The sequence below is a fragment of the Periophthalmus magnuspinnatus genome, chromosome 8 (assembly GCF_009829125.3).
Source record: "Periophthalmus magnuspinnatus isolate fPerMag1 chromosome 8, fPerMag1.2.pri, whole genome shotgun sequence".
NCBI classification, from domain to species: domain Eukaryota; kingdom Metazoa; phylum Chordata; class Actinopteri; order Gobiiformes; family Gobiidae; genus Periophthalmus; species Periophthalmus magnuspinnatus.
Genome location: NC_047133.1, coordinates 28,117,208 through 28,144,834, shown reverse-complemented (window position 1 = coordinate 28,144,834; position 27,627 = coordinate 28,117,208). Strand labels below are relative to the sequence as shown.

Genomic DNA, 27,627 nt, shown 5'->3' with positions numbered 1-27,627 from the left:
TTCTCTTACCCAATCACGTCTTTGGTGTTAGACATCTGAATTGACCAATCGCACATTAGTATTCAGTGAAAGGTGGGACTTCCGGTTGCTCGTATAAACCATCTGAGGCCTGCACATGCGGTTTTGATCTGTTCCTTGGCTGTAGTTCACACTGATAAGGTAAGAATGAATTTATAAGGGTTTGAGCTCTTTAATATTATGATTTATACGGTTTGATTAAGCAGTTCCGTCGTTACCGTTTTCATTCCTGATCAGAAACGTTAACTACAACTTCTTCATTGTTTGACGGTTTGGCAGAAATGGCGCTTAGCATTAGCTAGCTCACTCAACGCACCGGTCTTTTGTTGTATTTTCATTAAGCTATACAGCACGCATCTTTATGCACTCGCTTAAATGCATTCGCGTTTAGTTCTCAGTAGTCTGTGTTCTTTCCTAATATGTATTTTGATGGTATATCTACATTTGTTAGGTTTTGCGTATAGAATAGCTTAGCTATCACGTTAGCATGGGTTATGCAACAATAGCTCTTCAGTCGGTCTTTATGGAGAGCGTCCGAGTCTTGTTACACCGAAGCATACACATTCCTGTATTTGTTGCTATAAATTGTTTTGTGGTCGTGGTAGAACAGTTTAAGCGGGCCGTTTTTTCATCAACCAAATGCATAAAGCTATGTCATTGTTAGCTCGCAAACGCAAAGATGCTAAAGGTGCGTAATCGTGATGGATGAGAAGTGCGTAGGGAGGATTGTTTCTTTCGGGCCAAAATGTGACCATGGTGTGATTTCCTTTTGTAAATGTGTTGATGTTCTCTACTGCACAATGCAGATCGGGTACATAGAACATTAGCATTTGGTGCTATTTAGCTCCAGCTTTTGAAAGAACACAAGAAGGTGTCATTGCAAAACAGGCGACGCAGACCCAAAAATGTACATCTCCTGTTTCTCTCACGACCCAGACAAACATAATGGCCGAGAACGACGTTGACACTGAGCTGTTGGATTATGAAGAAGATGAAGAGCCTCAGGGAGCCCCCGAGAGTGCCACTCCCGCTGGGAAGAAGGAGGTCAAGGGCTCGTACGTGTCCATCCACAGCTCCGGCTTCAGGGACTTTCTACTCAAACCCGAGCTGCTCCGTGCTATTATCGACTGTGGCTTTGAGCATCCGTCAGAGGGTAGGCGCCTTTCTGTCTTTATTTTGGGGTGTGTGTGTGTGTGTGTGGGTGTGTGTGTGTGTATATGTATGCATGTATGTGCATATACACACACACGCACACAAAGCCATATTTTAAAATGTGTTGTTTTTTCCTCACTATAGTCCAGCATGAGTGCATTCCTCAAGCCATTCTGGGTATGGACATTCTTTGCCAAGCCAAGTCTGGTATGGGAAAGACCGCTGTGTTTGTCCTGGCAACACTTCAGCAGATCGAACCCGTTGATGGCCAGGTTAGTGCTCTGCTGCTTAGAGTTGGGATTTTTATGGGGCATCGCAATTGTTTTTGGAGAATTGAAAAAAGTTAGCAGAAAAGTGTGGCAAGTGATAATTCTTCACTTAAGTGATTTACTCTTATTGATTGTTCACCTTTCAGTGTAGTTTTTGTGTGAATTTTGCCATAAGGAAGGAGTCCTATTACCCATCGCTTTGTCCTTTCCATATGCTGCGTAAATGGTGGCATTAGTGTAGACTTGTCCTATAGCATTTTCCATACAGTTTTTCAGGTGCTTTTAAATAATTCAAAAAGAATGATAACTTAAGTAATTGTCCACTGATTTGTCCACTGTGATTTCTGAGTACGGTACATTTGTATTTTTGTATTTACATTTTCAATACAGGTGTCCTGTCTTGGTCCAGATGTGCCATACACGAGAGTTTGGTGGCCTTCCAAATCAGTAAAGAGTACGAGCGCTTCTCCAAATACAATGCCCACAGTGGAAGGGCCAAGCAGTGTTCTTTGGAGTCCTAGCCATCAAGAATGATGAGGAAGTCCTCAAGAAGAACTGCCCCCACTTGTGGTGGGGACCGCCTGGCAGAATCTTGGCCCTGATCCGCAGCAAGACCCTCAGTCCTCAAGAACGTCAAGCACTTTGTCCTGGATGAGTGGTTGATAAGATGTTGGAGCAGCTTGGTGAGAGGACATCATTAATTATATTTTGAGAACAAAATCTGGGTTTGTGTTGATTTTTTTTAATTTTTTTTTTAAACCCTCAGAACATGAGGCGAGATGTTCAGGACATCTTCAGGCTCACCCCTCACGAGAAGCAGGTTATGATGTTCAGTGCCACACTCAGCAAAGAGATCAGGCCAGTCTGTCGCAAGTTCATGCAGGATGTAAGTAACCGATGGTGCATGTATTGGATACAGTACTCAAAATTTTAAGTTTTGTAATTATTACTTATTTGGACCTTCTTAGCCCATGGAAGTGTATTTGTGGGATGATGAAACAAAGTTGACCCTCCATGGTCTGCAGCAATACTACTGCAAACTAAAGGACAGTGAGAAGAACCGCAAACTCTTTGACCTCCTTGATGTTCTTGAGTTCAAACCAGGTAATGACTGTTGTATAATGGAAACATTTTCAGATTTGTCCATTTTACAGGACGCAACAATTCTAGGCAGTGAATTTTCTAAAATTATTTTTTTTAATCTGCGTCAAGTCGGATGTTGAGTGTTGATTGTTGTTTGTCCTGTAGGTGGTGATCTTTGTCAAGTCAGTGCAGCGCTGCATTGCCCTGTCACAGCTGCTTGTGGAACAGAACTTCCCTGCCATTGCCATTCACAAGAAGGCAATGGGCCCAGGAGGAGAGGTGAGGGCATCTTACACATGTAGACTTGTAATAAACAAGACTACATGTGTCACAGTAGTGCTCTACGTTTTCGATACATTGCATGTTCCCTTGTGCAGACGTGTCCCGTTACCAGCAGTTTAAAGGACTTCCAGAGGCGGATCCTGGTAGCCACAAACCTGTTTGGTCGAGGAATGGATATTGAGGCGGGTCAACATTGTGTTCAATTATGACATGCCAGAAGACTCCGATACCTATCTGCACAGGGTGAGTGTGACGCAATAAGACGGGCACCACTAGTAGTCTTTCTCAATGACCAGAGATTTTGGTCTATACGTCTCACAGCAAGAAGGCCTAGGTTTAAATTCTCAAATTGTACAGGATGTCGGTGGCATGCTTTGCCTTGTTTGTGTTGGTTTCCTCTAACCTTTTTAAAAACATACAGGTTGGGTCAGCCCACTGTGGCAGCACACAGTCACAGTGGGTCAAGACAATAACCATCCTTCTTATCTGCATATTTAAAATTATAACTGATGAGGAAAACCAGTCTTGTCGGTTTCTATTAAAGTTTCTATTTCAGTTCATTAGTGTTTACTTACATTTATTTATTTTAATTAGTCACATACACTACAGTAAACAAAATTGGCAATAGTGTACTCAAGTGAAAAGTATTTATTTTGGCTTTTGCTAGGTTCATTTTTGTTTATTCATATAGTATTTCCAGCTAAGGTGAATGTGGTGAATGCATTTCTCACACAGGGATTTCCTCTGTGACAGTGGCCCGTGCTGTAGTTTTGGGGACCAAAGGCTTAGCCATAACATTTGTGTCGGAGTGAAAACGGATGGCCAAGAACCCTAAACGACGTCCAGGACACGCTTCGAGGTGAATGTGGCCTGGAGCTGCCAGACGAGATCGACATCTCCTCCTACAGTGAGTCTGCAGAATAACTGCTTTATTAGTGAGAGGGCACACAGCACTTTGCACTAGAAACAAGTTGGCCTCATTGCTTCTGATGGTGTTTTGTAAAGCCACGGTATTTGCTCAGCTTGTGAGTGCCCCTCACATATTGGGCAAATGTAATGTACCTATTGTCAAGATGGACAATAGTTGGTGTGCTCCTCAAATCAAAGTGGCTGTGTACAATTACACTAATGGTGCCAAGTTTGTATGTTCAGCTGACAGTATCAGTGACATGTGCAACTGTCACTGATACTTCAAATGCCTAACCCCTGTTCATCTGTGTCTTTCTAGTCGAGCAGTCCAGATGAGTGACCAGCCCTTCCTCTCCATCGGTGTATTGTGTATTTGAAGTAGATGTACTTCACTTGAAAGCTCTGCCTGATCCCTTGCTCACAAAACACTTTTATTGTCAATTTTTTGGCGACCAGGTGTGGTTGCTTTTAATTTGTCTTTTACTGTTTTGTTTTGCTCAGTGAAATTAAACCTTTTTATAAAATGCCATGTTACTATTGTGGTCTCTTGTAAGACTATTGTTTGTGTTCTTTGTAGTTGGCAGGATGTCAGGGAAAGAAATTATCCACATGAATTTGAACCTAGTCTTGTATTAAGTTTCCCCATCACTGATTAAATTTGGTAATCAAGTAGTCAAATAGTAACGTGTTAGCAATTATGGCTTATGGCAGCTCTTCTGTTCAATGAATGTTCTCGGTACATTCAAAGCTGTTATTCTGACTTGTCGAGTTTTGATACATTGATCATAACCTCACTGTACTATTAAAACCTTTTAATGTTTGAATCCTGTCGTCAAATATTTTCCTAAGAATGACTCATTTAAACTGGGAGTACTTTATTTGAGCTGTTTTGACAGTTGTAAAACATGATGTAATGCATCTCATGCATAACATGGTAAGTTATTCAAATCCAATTGATGCCATGATTGGGTGAGTGCTAAAATAATTGAGAAATGATAAAGCAGGGACAAAGCAAATATGAGAGTACAAAATTAGTCATGGCAGAGGAGAATGTTTCAAAATTAAGAAGGTATGAAATGTTTTAACAGTTTATTTAAACATACAGTAAATGATTTACCAAATAAGTACAGGCTAAAGCATTGCTGCATCTGTAAACCCAGCAGTTATAAGGTGCATGAAGTTTTTGTAATGTCATTTGCATTGTAAGAAAAGGGTAGTAGCAATAACAGCAGGTGAAGGATTGAGAAATCCACCGACACTGTAGGTGTACAGTATGTAGCACACGAAACACTGGAGTTTGGAGCTTATTGCTGTGGGGTATGAGAAGATTACAGGCAGAAAAGAGCTGCAATTCAAATTACATGTTTACCTCAGAACAAAGTTTTGTGAATTTATTTTTATGACACCTGCAGAGGCAGTTCTCAAAAGCTGCTTTCTGAATTTGCAGTGTAATTTGCTCTAAATTAGTCTAGTCGACTTGTTGACGCCAGGATCCCAGGCTTGTTCATCTTCTGCTGCTAAATGTCTCAGTTTGTCGTGGATTTAAGGCAGAGTGCAGCTGTGTAAACCACCTCTGACTTTACTAAAGCTTACAGAGCCACAACCAATCGGCTCTCGCTCTGTGTTTCTCCAGTCACAACTTTGTCCTCCATCATAAATACCTCCTTGACCCTGGGGGTCTAGATAGATCAATAATCCTGTCTGTTGCAGAGCTTAGTCGCTGTTGCTCCATTCTGTATGATGACCTGCTACAGTCACATCAATAAATAGCAGTGAATAAATACCATGAAAAGACGATCTGCGTCCACAGCATCTCTGCCCCGGAGTCTTCCCTGCTTTGTTCCATGGTGTATCTCCAGAGGGTCCAGACATGACCCCCGTGGGTCCAACTCTGACCCTGCAGCAGCGTGTAAGCAGCTTCTGTGCTGCCTATTGACATCAAGGATTACACAGGACCAACACATTTGTGCATCTGTTTAGTGCCCTTCTCATCAGAGTTCAGTCTCACAGTTCAGTGTGTGGCCCTTGAGTCTGTGTCATCACTACGGATCAGTTCTGTCCCAAACAGACAGTTACCTGTTGGAGGCTCTCCCCATTCGTCCACAATAATAACGTTTTTGAAAAGGTCTTTGTTGAGTGTTCTCACATTTACTCATGAATACACTAGGGACAGCTATTCTCTACTGGACCTCTAAAGGGAGAGTCAGTGTTGTGGGGTTAGTCGATGAACTTGTGTGTGTCCCCGTAGAGCCATCTCTGGGGGGGCATGGCCGCCTCGTTCAGGTGGTTACACTGATCGCTGCACTTACAGGACTGGATGAACATGACAGACCTATGAAAGCGCTCTCCATCAGGACAGGAGAAGACCACAGAGGCAGTGCGTGTGCGGCGGGGGGAGCAGCAGCGGCCGTCCCGACACACACCACAATAGTTTGGCCTGTAGAGACGAGTGCTCCTGCAGCCAGCGTACGACAGCCTCTGAGGCTCAGGTGCTTTGTGAGTGCGAGAGCATTTACGGTCTTTCTGTGGAAACAGATGAACTGCACATTAATCAAAGGTAGGACTAGAGCTCTACAATGAGGCATAAGCTAACAGTGATGGAGCCATAGTGTGGATAGATGGCATGATCAATCTGGCATGACATGCTGCACATGGGTCAGCCGAGAACATAGACAGAGCAGAATGAAGGAACTGAAAGGCTAGACACTGAATATATGGTGAACACTGAAGAAAATCTAGATTACTTGGCTGAGTAAGAATGTTTAACCTACTGAAATATCAGGTAACAAGCCCCTCACCTTGACAGGCATGGACAATGAGCTGCATGGGCGGATGTTACACAGCCGAACTTCTTTGATCAGTTTGCACCGTGCGTTGTCATTGGTGACCCGAGAAGACACACCCATCCCACAGCTTCTGGAGCATTGTGTCCATGAAGTAGTCTGCACCACACACTGGTCTCCCGCCTGCCTCCATGCTGGACCAGACAGAACACAAAGTGATGATGCATGTTTAGCAGGAGAAGCCACATCATCAAGTCAAACTGGGGCTAAGAGGCTGGTGGGAGCAGGCGGTAAGGACAGGTTAACACACTACTTCCATTGACTTCCACAGGCTGCACTGACGCACACAGCCCCATTAAAAAGAGCTGTGTGCTGTGCCAGACTGAGCTCCTCGGTGTGCAAGGAGCCAGTGGAAACCAAGCCTCACATAAACGCTGACATGTACACAAGAGCTGTTTGTGCGCCTCAAACATAAACATGATGCTTTAGAGCGCACAGGAAACAGACCACACTCTCAGGGAAAACATGCCAGTACGCCAGCTTCTATGAAGCCATTGTGGCCAGATTAGCTCAAAGAATCCTAACTCAATCTTGTTCTGGGAGTTAAACCCGTTAAACCTTTATATGCCTATGGGGGTAGGAGAAGCTGCGTCAAGTTTGGATTTATTTTGATTTATCTTTCACTTAAAAGTCCAACTAGAACAGGTAGCAGGCCCTGTCAATGTGTGGATCTCCAAGAAACATTAGCTCTAACAGGAGTTCTAAGTTACATATAAATGTAACATTTTCAGACACTTAGCTCTTTTCCCTAATTGGTATGGGCACTGCAACTGGAAAAGATAATGCAGCTGAAGTATTTTGTCCAGACACATAAGGAGAGAATTTTAAAGTTGTCCCCTCCCCTTTTAATGCCTGGCAAGTTGAAAAACACAGAAAACCCTGTCTCTTCTGCCTGCCCAACACACTTTTATCTAGTTTCATGTATTTTCCTAGAATTGCTTTTGTATACCACACAAGAATAGGTTTACATTACTTTACCTGCAAGGTGATTGTGTCCACGTGTCTTCTCCCACTTGCGCCCCACCTCCAGTAGCTCATTTCCATAAGTTTCCTTGCCTTTCTTAGATTTGAAAAGCTTGTGGTATGGCTTGAAATGAGGTTTGCTATATGGGTAGGATGGATAAGGCATGAAGAGATATGGGTGGAAGGCGGGCGGCTGCGGTTTTCTGTGAACTGGAGGTATTACTGTGGTTCCTTTATGGCAGTCGATGCTAAGGCAACACTGCCCTGGGACTTTGACCAGCTGTGGGGCCGGACAGGAGGGCGAGGCCAGGGGCACATGGCTGGGACAGAGTGGCACGCAGCCCACTGCTCCATCAATACAGGTGCACTGGTGTTTGCACCCTGCACGGAAGTTCTCCCCATTCTGATACATGTGTCCATTGTATTCACAGGAGCGGCCTTCTGCCTTTGCTAAGGAGGAAGAAGACATTATGGTCAGACAGAGTTCTGTGGCTTTTGCTCTACCAGAAACAGGAAGAGTAATATCTGTATAACAAATGCCAATATTCAACCATAAAATACATTCTCTTAAGACTTTATGTTTATATTTATACACAGAACAAACTGAATATTATGATGACTTGCAAAAAAACATACCCTCAAAAGAACCACAACTACTAAAATATGTTAAGTAGGGTTTTTGCGCATATTAACATTTGCCATTTTTGAGTATGTTTCTACAATAGCACACAACAACTTCAGTCACTGTATATTGTATAGCACTTACATTTTTTACTAAAATAACATATAGACCAATACATGAACACTAAATGGCCTGGCCTGTACATTAATTGTGTCTGCTGTTTGAATGTTACTTATGTTCCTTACAGTGCCACTTTGATTTTATGCTTTCTATAAATGACAAACCACGCCGCTTTCAGTAAATTAATATGCAAGGAAAGTCAAGAGCCAAGAGCCTATTCTTAGATAGGGAGAACATTCAACTTGCTAAATATGTCTTTCCCCTCTTGGTGCCTCAGAGGGACCCCCCCCCCCCCCCCCCCCCCCCAGCCTTCAAAAGAAACTCCCCTGATAAAGCTGCTTATGTGTGTTTGTGCTCTGAGATGCTGTTTGTGTACACACTAAGTCCCTGCACTGGCCCACTCTCACTCACAGCTCATGAAGGTGCCCTCTTTTCTTAGTGTCATGAAGGCCTCAGACATTAGGACCCTATCAAAGAGAAGTGCCTCCACACCCTGAAGTTACACATCCCCTCAATGAACCCCAGGATCCCTACCAAAAACAACCAATCAGACCCAAACATTATGCATGTGTGGTACACAATTACACAATTTTGCAAAGTTTCATGCTATTGTATTGCATTGACATTATGTTGTTGCTCTGCAAACAGATATTTTATTTAATGTGCCTAATACATACCCCTGCAGATGCCATGTGTACGGCCCACGTCATTGCCATAGTTACACTCCAGGCCCTTATGGTGGTCACAGGGCTGTCCCTCATGGCAGTCCTGATTGAGCTGTGCTGCACACACTTTACAGCAGCCGCAACCGTCCGGGACAGCGCTGACCCCTGGAGGGCAGGAGGGGGCCCCTGATGGACACTCACACACCGCGGGACAGCCAGCCATCACCTGAAGGAGGAGACACAGACTGACACTTAGTAGTACATCCTGTATAGTATTTTGGTCAATCTGAATATAGCCTCATAGTTTAGCAGGACAATAGTTTGACTCATGTTTCACTGATCACAGAAATTCCTCAAAGTGTGTGTGGCTTAAATGCTCCCTGAATGCAGTGCACTGTCCCAAAGCCCACAGGGATATCTATAACCCTTGCTTGCCTTCCGCTTGGCATTCGCTGGGGCAGCTAGGATAAAAGGGGCGTTCACTGACCTACCCCCTTCCACACTCCCACATCTTTTGTTCCCACAATTCCCAGCAGCAGGTAGGACAGTGCCAAACTCACTGTTTACATTGGGGCAATCAAAACATAATCCATAATCTGTGGCCAATCCACTCAAAACAAGTTCCCCTGGTCCCTTTTTTCCCTAAGAATTGGCATTAGGCTATAGAATAATGAATAGAACTATGTATAGACATAGACAGTGGCTAGAATGTGGCATGCATCGCTGGAGCCACATACTGTATTTCCTCAGGTACACTTATTTGTGAACTGTGGTCAAGTATTTACTTTCAGAGTATTTTTATCTGACTTGGATATGAATACTGCTGTGCATCTATTTCAAACCTACAGTAGTCTTTTTGTACTCCACACTGCCCATTTAAACAGATGTATTAGACACATATTCATTTATGAGGTTTGTTTTGAGCATTGCCATTCAGTAGGCTGTTAAACACACAGGCACAATATTGCTTATGTACGCATAGGCTACATTGTCCCAAATGTCATATTTTGTCAACATACTAAAAAAAAGCAGCAAATTAGACAAATAACCCTGGACATAAGTCCTGTATGTTTAATGGCATCAGATCTCTTGCCAATATTTTTTCTGACATTGTCATTTTAGCTCTCTAGTCTATGTCTAGCAAACATGTCATATCCAGTCCTACGTCCAAACACGTGTGATTCTTTATTCCATTGTGTTTACACCAGACATAAACTAGTGACAAACAGCGCGCTTTCTTACCCAGCCGACTGTTGACACTTGCAACACCGCAAATAATAACAGTATTCCCATATTGTCGGCAAATTCACATGTAGAAGAAAGACAAAATAAATCCTTTCAAAAAATGTCCACCAAAGTAATATCCACCGTGGGTCAAGTGAACTCCATCACTTATAAAGTTTCATGCGTAAGAGTTTGCAGCGCTCTTTTATATTATTGCGAAGCACCGCCCACTCCGGTCTCTCTCTGTCCAATGAGAAGACAGGCGCGCGGTAAAGGCAGTCAAAATAGGTGAGAGGGCGGGAATTATAGGGCTGAGGCGTGGCCATGCATGAATGCACTCATTCATAAAAATTCAGAATCAATAACCCGACCGGGCTTTGGGATATGCATGTGTGTGTATGTGTCAAATTAAAATTGTGTGTTTGTTTACTGGGTTGTTTTTTTCATCATTTTCACCATTTTGTTGTAAGCCTAGGCCTAATTAAATTGAAAACAATGTCAACATGTTTTTGTTTTTTTGTTTTTTTGTTTTTTCACAATACTGGCAGACCTACTGACTAATATACAACATAGTCTAGCTAATATCTCTCTCATATTTGCATAAAACTAGTAAACTAAACCTGATTAAGTCAAAATTTCATAATTAAAGACTAGATGTTTTTGTTGGCTCTTATTTTTCCAGTAGAATTTAAGCTTAGACATTTATTTTTCACTATTACAGAAGATTATGTTCTGTGATGGATTCATTCCATATTCTGCAATTACAGTTAAAAAAAGGGAAAAAGATTTTCATTTGAACCAGCATTGCATATTTATGTTATTAGTGGAAGTGAGACATGTCCCCCTCAATGTATATTTTGATTACAGACTGGATTAAGATAATTTAGCAAGTAATTCAATACATTTTTCCTGCTCCCATATCCTGTCTTTAGCCTCATCACTTCCAGCCACCCTATAGACAGGTGGAAGCAGTCAGCAACACTTTGCATTGCATTTGTGGTTTTCACTGAGGAGAGCTTTGCAGAGGTGAGGATAATCTTCCTGTCATCCCCACAAAGTTGCACACAGGAAACCAGTGAGCCACAGCTGATGGCTTGAATGGTTGGGCCAAATCACATGTTTTTGTTGGAGCTTTTCTGTAAGTTTAATCAGACTTCTGACATAAACTGTGAGCTGGTTTACTATACCAAATGTCTAGAAATGCTTAGAATAACATGTACCATTTAAAACATGACTTATTACAGGAAACAGGGACAATTTTCTGAAGGGGAAAAGAGAATTGAAATACCAGTACTTGAAGGCAAAGATCAGGTTACAAGATCAGGTCCCAAACCTGAAATAATTATAATTGAATTTATAAGGATTCATATGTAAGTGTCAAGGTTTTCCAATATGCCCAAGTTTATATGGAAATACAAAAGGATACTTTAGTCCATTGGTTCCCAACAATTTTTCTTCTAACATATATTAAAAAGAACATTTTATATTGTATACAATTTATTTTCACCTATTTATCTGAAAAATCTGGAAATCATGTAAATCAAGTACCTCCTGGCTGAACCACTGCTTTATACTCTTTACAATCTTAATCAAATTGCAGATGTAACAGGTGTCCATAAACACTGCTGGAAAGGCGAATTGAAGAAAAATTCCATACATATATTTCCTGTGAGAAAAGATAAGTTCTTATAGAGAACTTGGAGAACTGTAGTTTTTAAAATCAAGCTTCTTCCCCCAATCCATCTCTGTCGGCTAAGCAGGAGATGTAACAAGCTGGCCTTGTACACAAGAAGCAGAAACACTAATTACACAGAATGAGCTCTTCCTCTGCTTTTGGTTCTCTTCAATCATCAGTAATATGCCCATTTTTATTTGGTGATTGATTAAAGGCACAATGTACGAGGGTCATTCAAGAAATAAGGGGAATTTTTCGGTATAAGGACTTTTAATACAGTTAGAAGCTTACTTTTGTTTGTTTGTTTGTTTGTTTTACTTGTTTTTCACATGGATTTAATTTCTTTTGCAGATTAAAAAAAAGGATTGAACAGCGGTCAGTTATCAAGTTTTTGGTTGCTGAAGGGTGGAAACCTATATTCATAGGAGAATGTCAACTGTGTATGGTGCCACATGTTTCAGCCAAAAAAATTTCTACAAGTGAGCTAAATTGTTTAAAGAAGGACGGAGCAGTGTTGAGGATGAAGGCAGGCCTGGGAGGCCTCCTGAGGTGATCGAACATTACACAGTTGACATTCTCCTATGAATTTCAACGGGTTTGCACCCTTCACCAACCAAAAACTTGATAACTGACAGCTGTTCAAACCTGGAGCATGCTTCTTGGTTGGCCATCTTTATTAATCGCCAAAACTCTCTAAGTTTTTTTTTAATCTGCAAAAGAAATTAAATCCATGTGAAAAACAAGTAAAACAAACAAACAAAAAAGTAAGCTTCTAACTGTATTAAAAGTCCTTATACCGAAAAATTCACCTTATTTATTGAATGACCCTCGTATTTTATCTGGTATATACCGTCTGCCATCTGTTTCCCCATTGTTAGCCTGTAATGTTTCACAGTATAACATTAAATTACTGATGTTTTTCATTACTAAAAAAATACCTTTAAGGGATACTGAACGAATACATTCTAAAAACTTGGCTAGATACCTATACTCATCAACCTTTGAATTGTACCTCTCTACCTGTTGCATTAGGCCTATTTATTCCTCAGTAATAAGGAGCTGCCCTGAGCTTTGACCTATGCATTCTGAACTGACAGTGAGCAGCATCTCATAATGGTTCAAGTGACAAATGTCTGGAACCCTCCCTGTTATTAAAATGTCAAGGCTAGCGGTCATATGGCAGGAAAAGCTGAGCAAAAACAGCTGAACTTCAAAGGTACTAAATGAAGGGAGTGGAGTGAGGTAAGGAGAAATATTACCACTAATGGAATAACAGAGCCAGTTGTAAAGAAGAGGGAGGAGCAGAGGCAGGTGTAGAGTTTGTTTAATAAATATCTAGCCATACCTGTCCCAACACCACAGTAGAACCTTCTTTTAAACATTCATAGTCAAAATAGCACTTAGAATTTTTGCAATCAGTGCTCAATTGTTTTAGTTTTAAGTTTTTTTTGTTTCTTTTTTCTAACAACCCAATAATTAGATAGAAATAGGTGTTTACAGTTGTTTTAACAAAGCAGCTTAATGACAGTAAAATGGTAACTATTATCAACATCAGTACAGAATATGTGAGAAGTAAAGTACTGACCTGAGAAAAATCTGAGATCTGAGGCCAAGCTGTTTCTCTTTCTAAAATTTGAATTTAATATATTCACACTATAGGTATAATCTTGCAATTAAAGTTGATTGAAGAATGCTTATGGTACATTTTTTTTTAAATCTCCAGGCTCCAGACTACATCCATAAGGAACACGGCAACTACATCAAAGTAGTAGAGTAAAAACAGTAAAAACAGGCAGAGGTTAACAAAGCAAAGAGGATGAGAGCAGTGGGCAAGGAATACAGGCTCCAAGTTATTTTTAAACTACGAACAAGAACTCCACTGTTGATTTCCTGAACATACGGGGCATACGTGTCTATAAGAGGAGCTCACAGAGGGATATGGAGAGGTTATGCACACATCTGAGACTGTACACATGCTATCTGCCTCTCTACTGTCAACACCATACAACCAGTTCAGAACACGCACACACACATCTAGAGAGAGAGACTCAAGACCTGTTTGATATGTTCCCGCATCATTTGTCGCCCTCCCTAAACATAGGCTGAGACATTGGTATGTTGGTTCAGTTAAACACCTGAATAAAAGAAGTGATGCAGGCACAGCAAAATTGTGACTATAAAGTCCTCTTGTGGGTTTACAGTCAAATACAGTTCTGGTTACTTTGGTTGCCATTCCAAATTATATAATTTGGATCAAATCTGCCCAAAAATATGACAATGAAAAAAAAATTGTGTTACCACTGAAGGGTGAAGCACCAGACTGTAGCACTATCTCCATTGGATCATGCATGTCTTCAGGTATTGGGTATATAAACCCATTGTGGCACAAAACTGACATGCTGGCTCAGTACTATAGCAGACCATTCTCCAGTTGACTTCATTAAAAAAAACACTATCTGTTAATGTCATGTTACTTACAGCAGTGCACATAGGAATGGACCTAAGGGGACCTCTAATATTCAAGTAATGCATGAAATATGTTTAACATGTTTTGAGGTATGTCATACTGTGTAACTGACTCACTCTGTATACTTATACCCAAGGAATTGACCTGCCTCACTCTGCTATGTAATGTGCCTCTGCTTTTGTTTAACATCATCATGATACATCTCCACAAAATAGTGAACAGTGAACATTGAAGTTGAGAGGAGAGGATTTTGATCAACATGGTATAGTTTGTTTATCAACACCTTATATTCTGTGACTTAAGTTTCTCTTGCATCAACATATACATATACAGTAAATGTACATTTGTGACCTAAAACAAACTAAACACTGGGCAAGATGTGATGTTTGATTCCCTCTGGATACACATATTTCACTCCCACCAGTTTACTCATTCATCCTCATTTGCATCTCCATGTTTATGCCCTCAAACCCATGATGAAAGATGTAAAAGGCTTTAATTTTCTTTTATATTTTAACACTTATGTGTTCTATGGATTTGCTTTAATCTGGATGTATAAGAGACAGTCAAAACATGTCAATTACAGGCCAGAGCTGAGATCAGGCATATAAAACCAAATGACAGGCGTGGGAACAGAGCCACAGGGATAGTTTCATGGTGAAAAAAAAAAAAAAAAATCAAGTCTCTATCGTGTTTATCCCCTGCTCACTGTTACAAAAAACACCAGACACAGTTCAAAGATGGTATTGTCATACCTACATTCAGGTGTGCTGCTGTCTGAAATCAGACTATCACTTCAAAAGCTGCTGATTCTCAGGTACATGGGTGTTCTAGGGATGAGTTTGAATAAAAAGCATCTGGAGACATAACCATAAAGCCACACAACAATGGAGTAAAAACATACCATAATGAATATGACCTCAAACCTGGGAATTTGTCCATTATGTATTGACAGATGTATGGACAGCTCTTATAAGACGTGAATGGTTCTAAGAGAGGCTGACAGGACTTATCCATGCTGCCACCACTGGTTGCTCAATGTCAATAAGGTACTATCAGTACTATCAGTATGTTACCCCCAAAACCATGGGGTTTTGTTCCACACATGACTACAAGCATCTTTTAAATGTATGCAAAGTGTTGAAGCAGCTAGATTTATATATTTGTATGGTGCTCATAATACATTCCATTTACAATTCATATTCCAATAGTATGATTCACTACTCCACTGTATCAGAACAGTTCTTGACAGCTACATAAGCATTAGGCTGAACAGCCACTAAATGAAAAATGATGAACACAAACATGTTTTCAGTAAAGGACAGATTTGCACAAGGAGACAGCAGAACACATCTTACAAGCTTTTCTGATATCTGAGATGCAACATTCACACAAGGTCCTTATAAACCAAACTCAGGTTTAACAGAGGCAACAAGGTGGTAAGGTATGCTAAACCCTCAAATGGTATTTGACAAGTTTGTGATGGTAGTTATATGGAGAAGACAGACTTCACCCTGCGTCACACTGAAGAACTTCCTCCTGACCTTTGCTCCACTGATGACTAGCTTCACACGCACACAGAGTGGGGCCGCTCACGGCCCCAAAGGGCACTGGGTCACCTGTACCTGTCCATCACTGGACACAGCGATGGTGCTGCTCCACCTAAAGCAAGGTCATGCCCGCCCCCAAGCCCCAGCCCTCTTCTTCTGCATCTGCCCTCCCCTCATCTCCTAAACATCACAGAAAACACCTTGTTCTAGCCATCACCTCCACCAGGAGCCCTCAAATATCCCAAGTATCCTTGCAATTTCCGGTGCCATGTTTATTTGGGGCAGAGTGGGCTGGGGGCTGAGGAGGCTTGAAAAGAGACGCTCACTGACAAACAGTTTGGGCTGCGTCTGAGGGTAAACATGTGCTGGAGGTGTAGCCAGGCGAGCGGTAACTGCACTAAGGCTGGTGTGTTCTGGTGCAGGGCTCACAGAGAAGGTCTCTGTTTGACTGCAACGGCCACAGGCTAATAAACACCCCACCCCTTACCTGTGCTGCCCACAGCACAACACCCTCTAGTGGGCTCAGGATACCCAGAATAAAGCTAAAATAGTGTAATATAGAATAGATTTTTACAGTGTACTCAGCATAATCCAAATGAGACCAATGGAGAGAAGGCTGAAAAAAACTACGCAATAGAAAATTGCTATTAAAATTAAGTTACAGAAAATTGTGGTAGGCCTAGTATCTAAATTGTTGATTTGTCAATGACTGCTTTGACCACAAGTTAAGATAAATAGACGTCAGACAATAATGTCTGATTATGGGTAATGTAATAAGGTTTAGAACGTATTTGATAATATTATACATTTTTATTGACTTACCCAGTGACTGGGTCAAGCACCAATGGAACTTGTCATTAACTGTTAAAAATATAAAAAAATAAATAAAAAGTAAGTAAGTAAGTATGCTCTATAGTGTGTGTGCTATATTGCCACATTTTTCACACTTGTTTCTTTTCTTTCCTCTTCTGCTCCCATTTGAGTAATATTTTGTTTGAAGTAACAGTAGACCAAACCCAATCTTACTTGAGTAAAATATTTGTTTAATCTTCCCACTCTAAGTCTATAGTGATAAAAGCGTTATGTTGACCAAGTGAAATGATCTGAAAATTTGAATTTCTTGAACTTTCTTTTGGAAATAGATTCTTTTCATTAATTCATATCTTATCTGTTGTCTTTATAAGGTCTGCTATAATATTCTGCCAATTTTTTTTTAATGCAAACGGTGATTCTGCAGTAGGACCACCAAGTACTTTGGCTACTCTACCAAATTGCAGTGTTACAAATTTGGTTGCACTTGTGAGTTGTCCCTGCAGATGGCGCTGCTCGTGAGGCTGTGCAGTGGAGCTGTAAAATGTACTCTGTCTCTTTTGCTGAATGCGGCTCCAAACCGGAAGTGCTTGTAGTCCATGAGGCCAAGTGCAGCGGTAACTTAACAGCAAGGTAAACCCTCTCGGAAATTAATCCTGCTGGTTTTATTACGGAAAAATCTTTTGTCGTTTGTCGCTCCACTGCCCCCCGGACTCTCTCGGTAAATGATGGGTCTGTTCGCCCGCTGGAGGAGCTGTTTGTCGGCGTGAGGCTAGGAGGAGGAGGACGTAGTAGAGGGCAAAGTCACTCGTAACGTAGGTTAATGGAGGAAAGGAGACTACAAACGCTATTGACCCAGTTGGCACACGTTGAAGAAGTTGTGATTGAATATTATCCATATTGTCCTAATAACATGCTGTTTCCATGATTGTATTGTGGCCATTGACTGTATACTACTGGCCAATAAAATGCTTCATCCGCAAAGCAATATGGCCATCGGCGCATAAAGTTGTCCTCATTTAACTTTTAACAGTTTTATGGATGGATAATCCATATGCGCCATAGTTAGTCCTAGTAATGATGGTAACAGTTCTTCTGCCATCTTTGGAAGGGTTACTTTAAGCATTGTATTAGGCATATCATTGCCCTACAATTAGGCTATTTGTATGAAAGCATGTAAGCAAGTATGATATGTCGCGGAGGTGTAAATGTTGATTCTAGCTAATGTAACAGTCTGTACAATCTATGCCCACTAGTTAAATCTTGTTTACTTTGAAGTTCACTGTCCAGCACGAAGCACCCTCCTCCGCCTGTAGAGAATGCCTGTAAACAGCCCTTACATAAGCGACCTGCTCACGGTGCTCTGAAGAGTTTGTGTGAGCCTCCTACTTTGATTTTGGCCCGTGCAGTTAATTATTTTATGTGACTGCTGGTTTTCTTAACACCGTTTCAGTTAATCCTATTAGTCAGAAATGTCATACGTGTTAATGAATATTGATTCTTTTATCATTTTACTGTAATTAGTACTCTGAAATGTTTACCTTCTTTAAATTATTTTTTAGATTTGATTTAAGATGTTCACATTTATCATGTACTTCATCTCTGTTTCAAGTTGCTCCAGTAGCACTGCTATTATTACTATTATTGTTACATAGCCCATTTTGTAATTGTCTTAATCTCTTTTCACAGATGGCTCAGAGACTACTTTTTCGCAGAATTTGGACAGTTGCTACAAAAGAACTCCGTCAGAATCCAGCCCCCTCAGCTGCTGTTGCTTCGTCATCTTTCTCCACGTCCTTTCAGCCCTCTTCAAGCCGCGGACCCTTCTTGACACCTTCTCATACTCTACCTTGCTCCCTACCTCTCGCCTTCCACCGACTAGTGTCTTTCAACGTCCAGGACCACGATGACTTCACAGAGAGGGTCATCAACAGTGAACTGCCCGTTTTAGTTGACTTTCATGCACAGTGAGTATAGCGAGACAACTGCAAAACAAAGATGGAGGAGGATTGGTGCCTCATGATGACACTGGTTCATGAACTACTATAATAATAAATGTCTTTTTCGGTTAATGTCTAATTGATTTTTAATAGAACTTTGGAATAGAATCAAATGTGAAAAGGACCACATGTGCCAAACGGTCCTATAGACACAAAAACAATATAAAAAAGTAAACTAAAGAGCCATGGAACAACCGGATAAGTTGTGGATCACTCTCACACCATAGAGTCAGAATACTTTTGAATGAACACTAAATGTAATATTTAGCATCTTAAAATCTCCATTAGTATAAAATTAGGCTAACTGAAAATTCTGTGTAATTCTCAATCTCAATCTCCATACTGGTTTTGCGTTGCAACATATTTAATCTCGGAGAACAATTTGACCATATAAAAAATAAATTGCCTTACTTGAGGGAAACTTATCTGAAATGTGTTAAAGAATTGTTACTAATTTGTGACTAAAGTTACATAGTGCATTTTTACTTTTTTGTTGGAGGATTGCTTGTCACGGTAGAGACGTTATTGCATTGCCTATTATGTCCAAAATGTTTCATAGTATGGCATTAAACTTCTATCTTCATGGAGTAAGCAAATGATTAATCTCCCAGATATAACACTGGGGATGAGGTGTGACTGGCAGGTGGATTAGAGAAATGCACAGTCCATCAGTATCAAAATTAACATGCTGATCAGGAGTTAAAAAGAAAATGAATGAATAAAATAAATGGAAAAAGGCACACTAAATGTAATCTGAATTGAGAAGTTTAATTTTGTTCTAAATGATAGATGACCAATGAGCTTGTTTCCCCATTTGTCCCTAAAATAAACAAACCTGATTGCGCAGCTTCAACTGGGCCTGAGATGCAAGGAGGTATGATGTGGTGACCACACTAACATTTATATAGAATGTAGAACGCCAGTCAAGCTACCAGACTATATAATATATAATATAATATATGTGTTTACTTATGTAAAGCAATAGTATTTAAAAGTAAATTTTGCCTTTTTAGGTGGTGTGGTCCTTGTAAAATTCTTGGGCCACGGTTGGAGAAGGCCATTGCAAAACAGGAAGGCAGGGTAACCATGGCTAAAGTTGACATAGATGACCACACAGACCTAGCAATTGAATATGGGGTAAGTGTAATTGCATATGGTTCTATTCTATATTGTATTGTTATCTATTCTATAACAATACATGTAACATTAAATTATTTTCTGTGTTACATGTAACATGTTTCTGTGTACAGGTTTCTGCTGTTCCAACTGTAATCGCAATCCGAGGAGGCGATGTTGTCGACCAGTTTGTAGGAATTAAAGATGACGACCAACTAGACTCATTTGTTAGCAAGGTCATTGGACAATAAACCAGCGGCCTCCTGTTGGGCTGACAACTTTGCCCATATAATATGTGTGCTTATATTAGTATTAAGATTTGTGTGTCTGAAAAAAAATATTTTAACATGTCCAAATGAAAATCTGACTAATGATATGAAGCTCACAGACACAATCTGCTTCTTCACATGTTTTAATTTTAATGTTATTTTAATCTAATTTTCATCTTCAAGTCTAAACTTATTTACTAACCACTAAACCAAGTGTATTTACAGAGCTTTATATTGCATTCTATTCACAAGCTTACTACACACAAATCTTAGTACCTAAAAATATGCACATAATTTAGCAAAATTTTTTAGCCTATTGTCTCAGTAGCAAGATATCACAATTCACTGGCATTCTGTCAGCACACACACCCATCTCTAGACATAATGCTTCAGCTATTTAATAGCATTTTAGATTTTAGTCTCCAGTGGTGGGTGTGTGCCTCTAGTCTAATTTACAGTTTTATTTTTCCTCAGCACTAGAGAGCTGCTGAATGCGTGTTTCCTGTGAAAGTTTATGTACATGAATTACTGCAGCTTCTTTATCAAGAGGGATATATAGTTTTAGGAAAGGGGAAACTTAAATGACTATTGAATGACTGTGTTACTAGCAGTACCTGTTTCATACGCAAGGTGGTAACGTTGTTCAATCTCGGAGCCATTTGACGTTAATATACACCAATATGCCTACTAATGTGAGAGTGGGTGAGTACGAGTTTGTATGTGAAATGTTTGAGCATGGATCTTGAGTGTAAAAAATAAACTTAAATCAAAGTTTAATTTAGTTTATACTAAAATGAATGAATGAATGGATTTATGTTCAATAACATGTCCAAGTGTAGTAATAAAGTGTGGGGAAGTATTCTGTATTTTGTATTTATTCTTTTGTGAGTGTGTTTTACTTATTTATTTGTGTTGTATACAAATCCCGTGAGGTAGGCAGAAATATGTATTTAGACTTTGTTCTCAATACAAGTAACTACTCACTCATTACTAAGAAGTATTAACTACTAAACGCCCACACTTGTCTTCATTGTTATTTTCTGCACTTTGTCTCCAGGAACCTAATAATACCTCTTTGTGCCTGGAGCTTTATTCTGAAATCATCTCTTTAATGCAATCAGACATGCATTATGCAACTCTTCTGATCTATTCACTCTTGTTTCATGACCATCTAGCACTCAAATTCTGAGGCCTCCATTCTATATAGTATGTGCTTCTCCTTTGGCGCCCTGTCCAATCCTGAAATAGCACTGACCTGTCAACAACCCACAAAGCACACTTTTTTTTTTCAAATAATGTAATAAAAGACATGCTAAATTCAGTTCTAATGTTGACTAGATTTATAGATGAAACGTAATAAAATAGCATTTACGTTGAATGTGGGAGGCTATACTTGCACCATTTGCTATCTCAAGTCAATGAGTTCAATTGGGGATGACTTGTTAAAAATGTTAAACTCCTCCAGCCATTATTCTGTAAACCACTCTTCTCTCTTATTCTCAGTGCAAACACAGTCCCACCCGTCTACCACGCTCGTTCAACATGTCCTCACCCATCCCACAACTGACAGACAATGGTGAGCGCATCCCTTTTGTCAATCACCATGTCCCATCTTGGTTAATGTAGGTCATAATGAGTACTCAGCAGCATTCAAAGGGGAATTCTTTTGGCATTACATAATCAGGTGTGAGTGAAGAAAATGGGTCGAATGGGTTACAGGTGCAGATATCCAAATGCTACAGTCATGTCAGGATCAGAGACATTCCTACATTGCTCTGTGATGTCTGGGACCTTGGCAAAAGCACCTTATGTTAATGATCAGCTTTTGTTAACCTCCAACCCAGGGGAGATACAAAATGGTACATACCATGGGATAGGGGCATTAAAAGAGCTTGTTCTTGGCAAACAATTTTTGACACTGTAATTTTGCCTTGGTCTAAAATAGGAAATATACGCTCTCTCAGCATAATAAAACATTACAGTAAGAGAGGATATATAGGAAGGCAACACTGGATGAACAACATATGTATCGGAAATCACTCCCTAAACTTCACTGTAAAGATTTGCAATTTAGCAAATAACCTTATAAGTACTGAATGCCATTGAAAATAACCATGTGCAGAAACCTTAGCTTTATATTTGGATTAGCAAGTTTCTGTTTCTTTTGATATTCCTCCCAACTACCCATGATAATGTCCAGAAATATCATTGTTATTATTATTACTACTACAATAATGTACTTGTCATTAAACATGAACTGCTTGTTTTTCACAGAGGCCTATAATGATGACCTTGCCACACAGCTCTTTTGGTTTCTTCTTTATAGGCCAGTCTCTAGGCCCGAGGAATCCAGCCCCTAACACACAGACTCACACATGCACATCCCTGGGCAATGTGTCATCTATTCACTTGTATTCTATTCACCCTCTCTGTCTGCCCTCAGCCCAGCGCAGGACAGAGGTGACTAAAAGTATGACAACTGGCTACAAATGTTCAAGAGCAACTCGTAACCCTACACCTCCACTTCCACTGAAAACAAAGGCCACACCCCCATCCTGGCTTCCGCACCCACACACTCTTACCCAACCAGCCTTGCGACCATATAAGGCAAAAAACACTGGGGAAGCCAAGGCTGTGCACTAGAGAGAGAGAGAGAGGCAGAGTTGTAGAGAGAGAGGCAGAGTTGTAGAATTCTTAAGCTTCCAGATCTAGCACATTTTATCCAAGTCTGACACAAGCCGTTTGGGAAATGTCTGTCACTAGGCCAAGTACTTTTGATAAGGTGAGATAGACCTTTATAAACATCTTGCCCAGTTTCAAGTCAGAAAAGTTAACACAATCCTGTCATTAGATACGTTTAAGGCAAATTGATCTATGGCTGTTTCAAAACTAGCAAGCAGAAGTAAGCCTATATAAGAGGTTGTCCAAAAACAAAAATCATATAAATAAGAAGACAACTGATCCTTTCCTGAATAGTTTTTGAATGAACTTCAACTATCAGAACGAGTACATGACCACATGGCAACATATAGAAACTACTTTTGTTTTATGTTACAATTACATTCTCTTATCTTATCTTGTGTTTGAAATTGGTATCGAGTATCTTTTTCCTAGGTATTGAAATGTCATACTGTGATTAAGATGGACTTGGTAGACAACAGTAGCCTATAAAAAGACAACTACAAACACGTCTAGCACATTACATGTTCAATCACACCTAAAAATCTTTTAGTGTTTTCCAATCAAAACATGACAGGTGGAAGTGTGAGCAAGTCCTCAATCTTTCATACATTATAAACAATCGGTGTTGGCCATGAAAAAACCCACATCAGTCAATCTCTATAGACTACACAATTTAAATATCTGCTTCACTTAACCTACTTTAAAGTTGTAATTGGTTCAATATACTTTCTGTTCTCAAACCTTTGACCCAACTGAAACCACCAGTTTAATTATTAATACAACAAATTATACCAACTCATTGATCTCTCACACAAACTTGGACAAACCCAGACAAAATAGTCTTTCCATGACAATAAAAGGTCACAGATCAGATTAATTACTCTGATTAGTCCAGGGATCTCTATCTTCTTCAATTTATTTCATATGTTACTAAATGCATTTAGAGTCTATGTTTTCTCTCTGGAATCAGAGTCCAAGTGGCAAAGAATGAACAGTAAACAGCCCCAGCCTGGCACAGTCCCAGTATATTCTGTTTACTGTAAACACAAATCAGTATTTAGATTTCAAACATGTTCCGGCCTTCACACTCATCTCATAACTGCAATCGTATTAGCTTAAACATAAGTGATTGTGTCATGTCTGTCCCAAACTCGACATCTCCAGAAGGGAAAAAGTGTCCACATTCCAGACCTTTGTGAGTCAACATGCTCTTATCAGCTCTTCCTGTGTACAATCACTGAGGAAGAACAAGGAAAGCAAGACGACTTGACACAAGACAGAAAAACACCTATGACACCTCATATAGGCCTAGACATTATGAAGTTTATACCATATGATCATTAATATTTATGTTCAATCATTTATGAGTGATCCAAACAAACTGAATGCTCCACATTGATCATATCAGATCACAGTCCCTAAATTAATAATAATGTTTATCAATTAAGTATGATGGTAGCATAATTTCATCCCTGAAGAGTTTTCAGCAAAACAAAGCATCCCTCCACCAACCATATGTATGCAGCATGTGCACTGCTGTCTGATGTCCGCCAAAAACAAATAGTGCAAATATTGTATCAAGTCAACAATAGCTCTAAAATAGTTCTAAAATTTTACAGAGGGGATGTATAAAGGAGAAGGAACTGCAAAAGCCTATCAAAACGGAGGCAACCTTTTGGTAAGTATAAGTATGATTGCTAACAAAAATGCAAATAAATGTATGTACACCATAGTAGTTATATTTTAATAACATTAATGTTATATCTGATGTAATATAAGTACATATTACATTAGAGATTTAGCCTGTAACATGTAGCAAAGCGTGAATATGCAAGGCTCATTGTACAAATTGTTTATCAAATGTATTAATTAAATGAATAATTAATTTATTATATTTCAGTTAAATAAACACAGCAGAAAAACTTTGAACAAGGTTTAAAAAGCCCAAAGGGCCGTGTGTGGCCCCTGGGCCGTAGTTTGCCCATGTCTGGCCTAGAGCCTTCTATAAATTGCCTAAGGCAGAATTACTATTGTGTAATGTTGGTGTTGGCAGAGAACAATAGGCTCAATATTTATGTATTTTATGAAAATTGTTTGTCACTTCATGAGGTGAGAGCTACCAGCTCAAAATCAATGCAAGCTGGAATCTGGATGTGAACACTTATTGCATGTGACACAAGAACTTTTGTTGCACAACTGCTTTTGGCAAGGGATTTGGAAGTAACTGGGAATGATTTGGAAAACAAAGATTATAATGAAAGGCAATGTGTTTACAATAGGCTTCCATCCAAACAACGTGCAAGACTGACATGTAACAGCAGATAATGTTGAGCAACTAATTAATGTCACAGGCTATTTAGTGGGTATAGTGAATAGAGTAAATTAAAGAATGAATATGCACACTTTTGAATTGAGTAATTACATGGCATTGATAGCAAAAAGCTGGTCAGGGAGCTAAGAGATCACATAGCACCCTTTTAATGTGCTGCCACTGAATGGGTGCTTTTCACTTTGACTGCATGATATAATGGCCTTACACACCCTGAATTACAGACACACCCTGCTGCTATTACAACAGAGCGTAGGAAAAAGAGAGAGAGAGTAGGTCATAGTGAAAATAAGAGCAGAAAAGGAGAAGGGAGGGAGAGGAGAGGAGGAGGGGAGGTGTGGTGGTGGTGGGTGGGGTGGGTTGGGTTGGGGGGTGGGGGGTCAGAGATGTCCATATTTGGACATTTGTGTCTGCATTAAATCCAGAAATTGTTTTAGTGCTGTGTTGGTTCCTATCAGTGTTGCGCAAGACTGCCAAAAGAAATGCAGCTAGCTTTAACTTCCATTTGTGTACAGTGGCCTATGTATGCTGGTATGGTAGTATATAACAGTATGTCATGTCATATTAATTTGTGCTTCCAGGAATGCGTTTTTCTGCTAGTGGAGAAATAACATAATTTGCAGATGATATCAAAGATCATGTGAAACAAGAAAGTGAGGTTTTACTCAAAGCATAGTGTCCGCTGTCATGTTCTCCTGGTGAGGGTAATATCTTGTTTTTGTATTTGATTGATGGAATGGATACATGTGACATTTTCATACAACATCCACTCTCATTTTACCTCTTCACACTGGTCACTCTTGGCACCCTGTCTCCTTACCTGATCCAGGGTCTCTTGCTTTGACCTTCCAACTCTGTTCCCTACCCAACACAGAGGTGGGAGATTTATTGATTTTTCCAGCCGATGTTGTCCTTTTACATGTGAAGGCCAGCTGTTAAACCTATAAGAAAACACAGTGCTGCATTCCTCTCATAGCGACACATGGTGAGCATAAATCACACATTGTACCAAAATCTGCTTTTCTGAGGTTAGTCAGTAGATGCCACTCATGCCTTTAGATCACAGTATAATATACATTGTTGTAAACAGCTAAGGTCTATGTGAATGGAATGGTAAATCTGCAATTGTGAGTAATTTGTTTACATTATTACATCCAGTTGTTTATAGGTTAACACAACTCCACTATTTAGAGCAACTAGAACTACTAACATCACTGCAAGTAGCTACTGAATGTGTAAATAACTTGAGTAAAAGTATTAAGTTACTATCCACATCTGATAGAATCAATACTTTCCTACAGTTTGCCTTTGGCTGATGATTTGAATAATATTTTTGTTCCAAGTAATACCTTGCATGATGTTCCTTGGCCTGATGCCCTGTGCTGTTTTTCACATCCAGTGAAAAAACAGGTTAGACTGTTCCATAGGATTTTGGCAGCAGCATGATAAAAGTGTGCATAATCTCTCTCTGTCTTTTTTTTTTTTTAATTTCCATGGTTCCGCTCATATTATTAGTTTCAATAATGCTAAGAATGCAGCTCACCATTACCGCCCTAAGTGCCTCTGTAGTGGATCTAGCCAAACAATTCCTCTCTTTTTCTCGCTTCCTAATTTTAAAGTCAGGCTTTCTCCCCAATCAAATGTCAACACCTATCACGATGAGCAGTGAATAGGTGAATAGTATTCTCACCTACAGCGGTTCCCAGGATGTAGAGACAGGCCCGGTCATGAATCCAGGAGTACCTGTTCAGATAATAAAATTAAAAAGTAAATCACACAACAGTGCTGTAAGTATGCTATTGTAGAAGATATTAAAACATACAAAAATTTGTAAACATCAATTAATACTGACTACATAACAATAAGGTTTCAGTATATAAATGTGATACAAAAAATTGCAAGACAAAAATATATTCTTGTCAAAAATCAGAATATGGTTACTGAGTGGGTAATGAGTTGGCCTTGGTATCATTCAAACAAGCCAATGTTCAGTAACCTAACTTATTAACTAAAAGCAAAGTAGGTTACATCCAGTGAAGTCACTTAAACCTAATTTATGAGCTAAAAAACAAACAAGAGGAAGGTTCAAGTAACAACATAGAGGCTACCATTGTAAAGGCCTCCAATACATCAATATTTCATTAGGCTATAGCCTAAAAAGGTGTTAAGTGTTCCTTTATACATTTTGATTTGGTCATTTATCAAAAGTGTAGACATTTGTCATCAAACATTGCACAGTGCTTCATGGGTTTGGCTAAATTAAGTTTTAGGATAATTGTAGGCTGCATTTAGTAGCCCATGCTCATTTCTAGAGACACTTTGTTTTCATATCAGGCAAGGTCAGGCAGGATGTGTTGACACACTGGGAAGACCCTGCGTGATGCAGCCCATGCGAGGGACTGTGGGCTACTTATATGGTCATAAAAATCCTTAGTATGCACATACCTCACTCATTAAACACAACCTTAGCTGTTCCCCTATGCCCTCCCTCCACCTCTTTCAAGTTCACTCTCTGCACCGCCCAGTGGCCATCATTCTCCGCCTTCACTGTCGCCTAATTGGTTCAAAGTGTGCAGATT

General features: G+C 39.8%; 2 protein-coding genes, 1 long non-coding RNA gene and 1 pseudogene across 5 annotated transcripts; 3 read left to right on the top strand and 1 right to left on the bottom strand.

Annotated features, from left to right (window-relative positions):
- The first annotated feature begins 45 nt into the window (after nucleotides 1-45).
- LOC117374595 (ATP-dependent RNA helicase DDX39A-like) lies at nucleotides 46-2,985 on the top strand (annotated as a pseudogene).
- Nucleotides 2,986-3,632: 647 nt separating this feature from the next.
- LOC129456156 (uncharacterized) lies at nucleotides 3,633-4,242 on the top strand. Its single transcript, XR_008648768.1, has 2 exons — nucleotides 3,633-3,711; nucleotides 4,033-4,242. It is a non-coding gene; the product is annotated as an uncharacterized LOC129456156 (long non-coding RNA).
- Nucleotides 4,243-5,381: 1,139 nt separating this feature from the next.
- Nucleotides 5,382-25,902, bottom strand: si:ch211-106h11.3 (CCN family member 1). 2 transcript variants are annotated; one of them, XM_055223745.1, is made up of 5 exons: nucleotides 25,869-25,902; nucleotides 8,939-9,152; nucleotides 7,535-7,969; nucleotides 6,512-6,690; nucleotides 5,382-6,236 (listed from the first exon to the last, which is right to left on the bottom strand). In XM_055223745.1, the coding sequence occupies exons 2-5, from the start codon at nucleotides 9,147-9,149 to the stop codon at nucleotides 5,931-5,933; spliced, it is 1,131 nt and encodes a 376-aa protein (XP_055079720.1). In that variant the 5' UTR covers nucleotides 9,150-9,152; nucleotides 25,869-25,902; the 3' UTR covers nucleotides 5,382-5,930. The 2 variants fall into 2 exon arrangements, with proteins under 2 accessions (XP_055079720.1, XP_033827341.1); XM_033971450.2 differs by lacking the exon at nucleotides 25,869-25,902 and adding an exon at nucleotides 10,169-10,312.
- On the top strand, nucleotides 17,190-20,903 carry txn2 (thioredoxin 2). 2 transcript variants are annotated; one of them, XM_033971745.2, is made up of 4 exons: nucleotides 17,190-17,285; nucleotides 18,342-18,619; nucleotides 19,666-19,789; nucleotides 19,903-20,903. In XM_033971745.2, the coding sequence occupies exons 2-4, from the start codon at nucleotides 18,342-18,344 to the stop codon at nucleotides 20,017-20,019; spliced, it is 519 nt and encodes a 172-aa protein (XP_033827636.1). In that variant the 5' UTR covers nucleotides 17,190-17,285; the 3' UTR covers nucleotides 20,020-20,903. The 2 variants fall into 2 exon arrangements, with proteins under 2 accessions (XP_033827636.1, XP_055079721.1); XM_055223746.1 differs by lacking the exon at nucleotides 17,190-17,285 and adding an exon at nucleotides 17,356-17,467 and having other exon boundaries at nucleotides 19,903-20,082.
- Nucleotides 25,903-27,627: the final 1,725 nt, after the last annotated feature.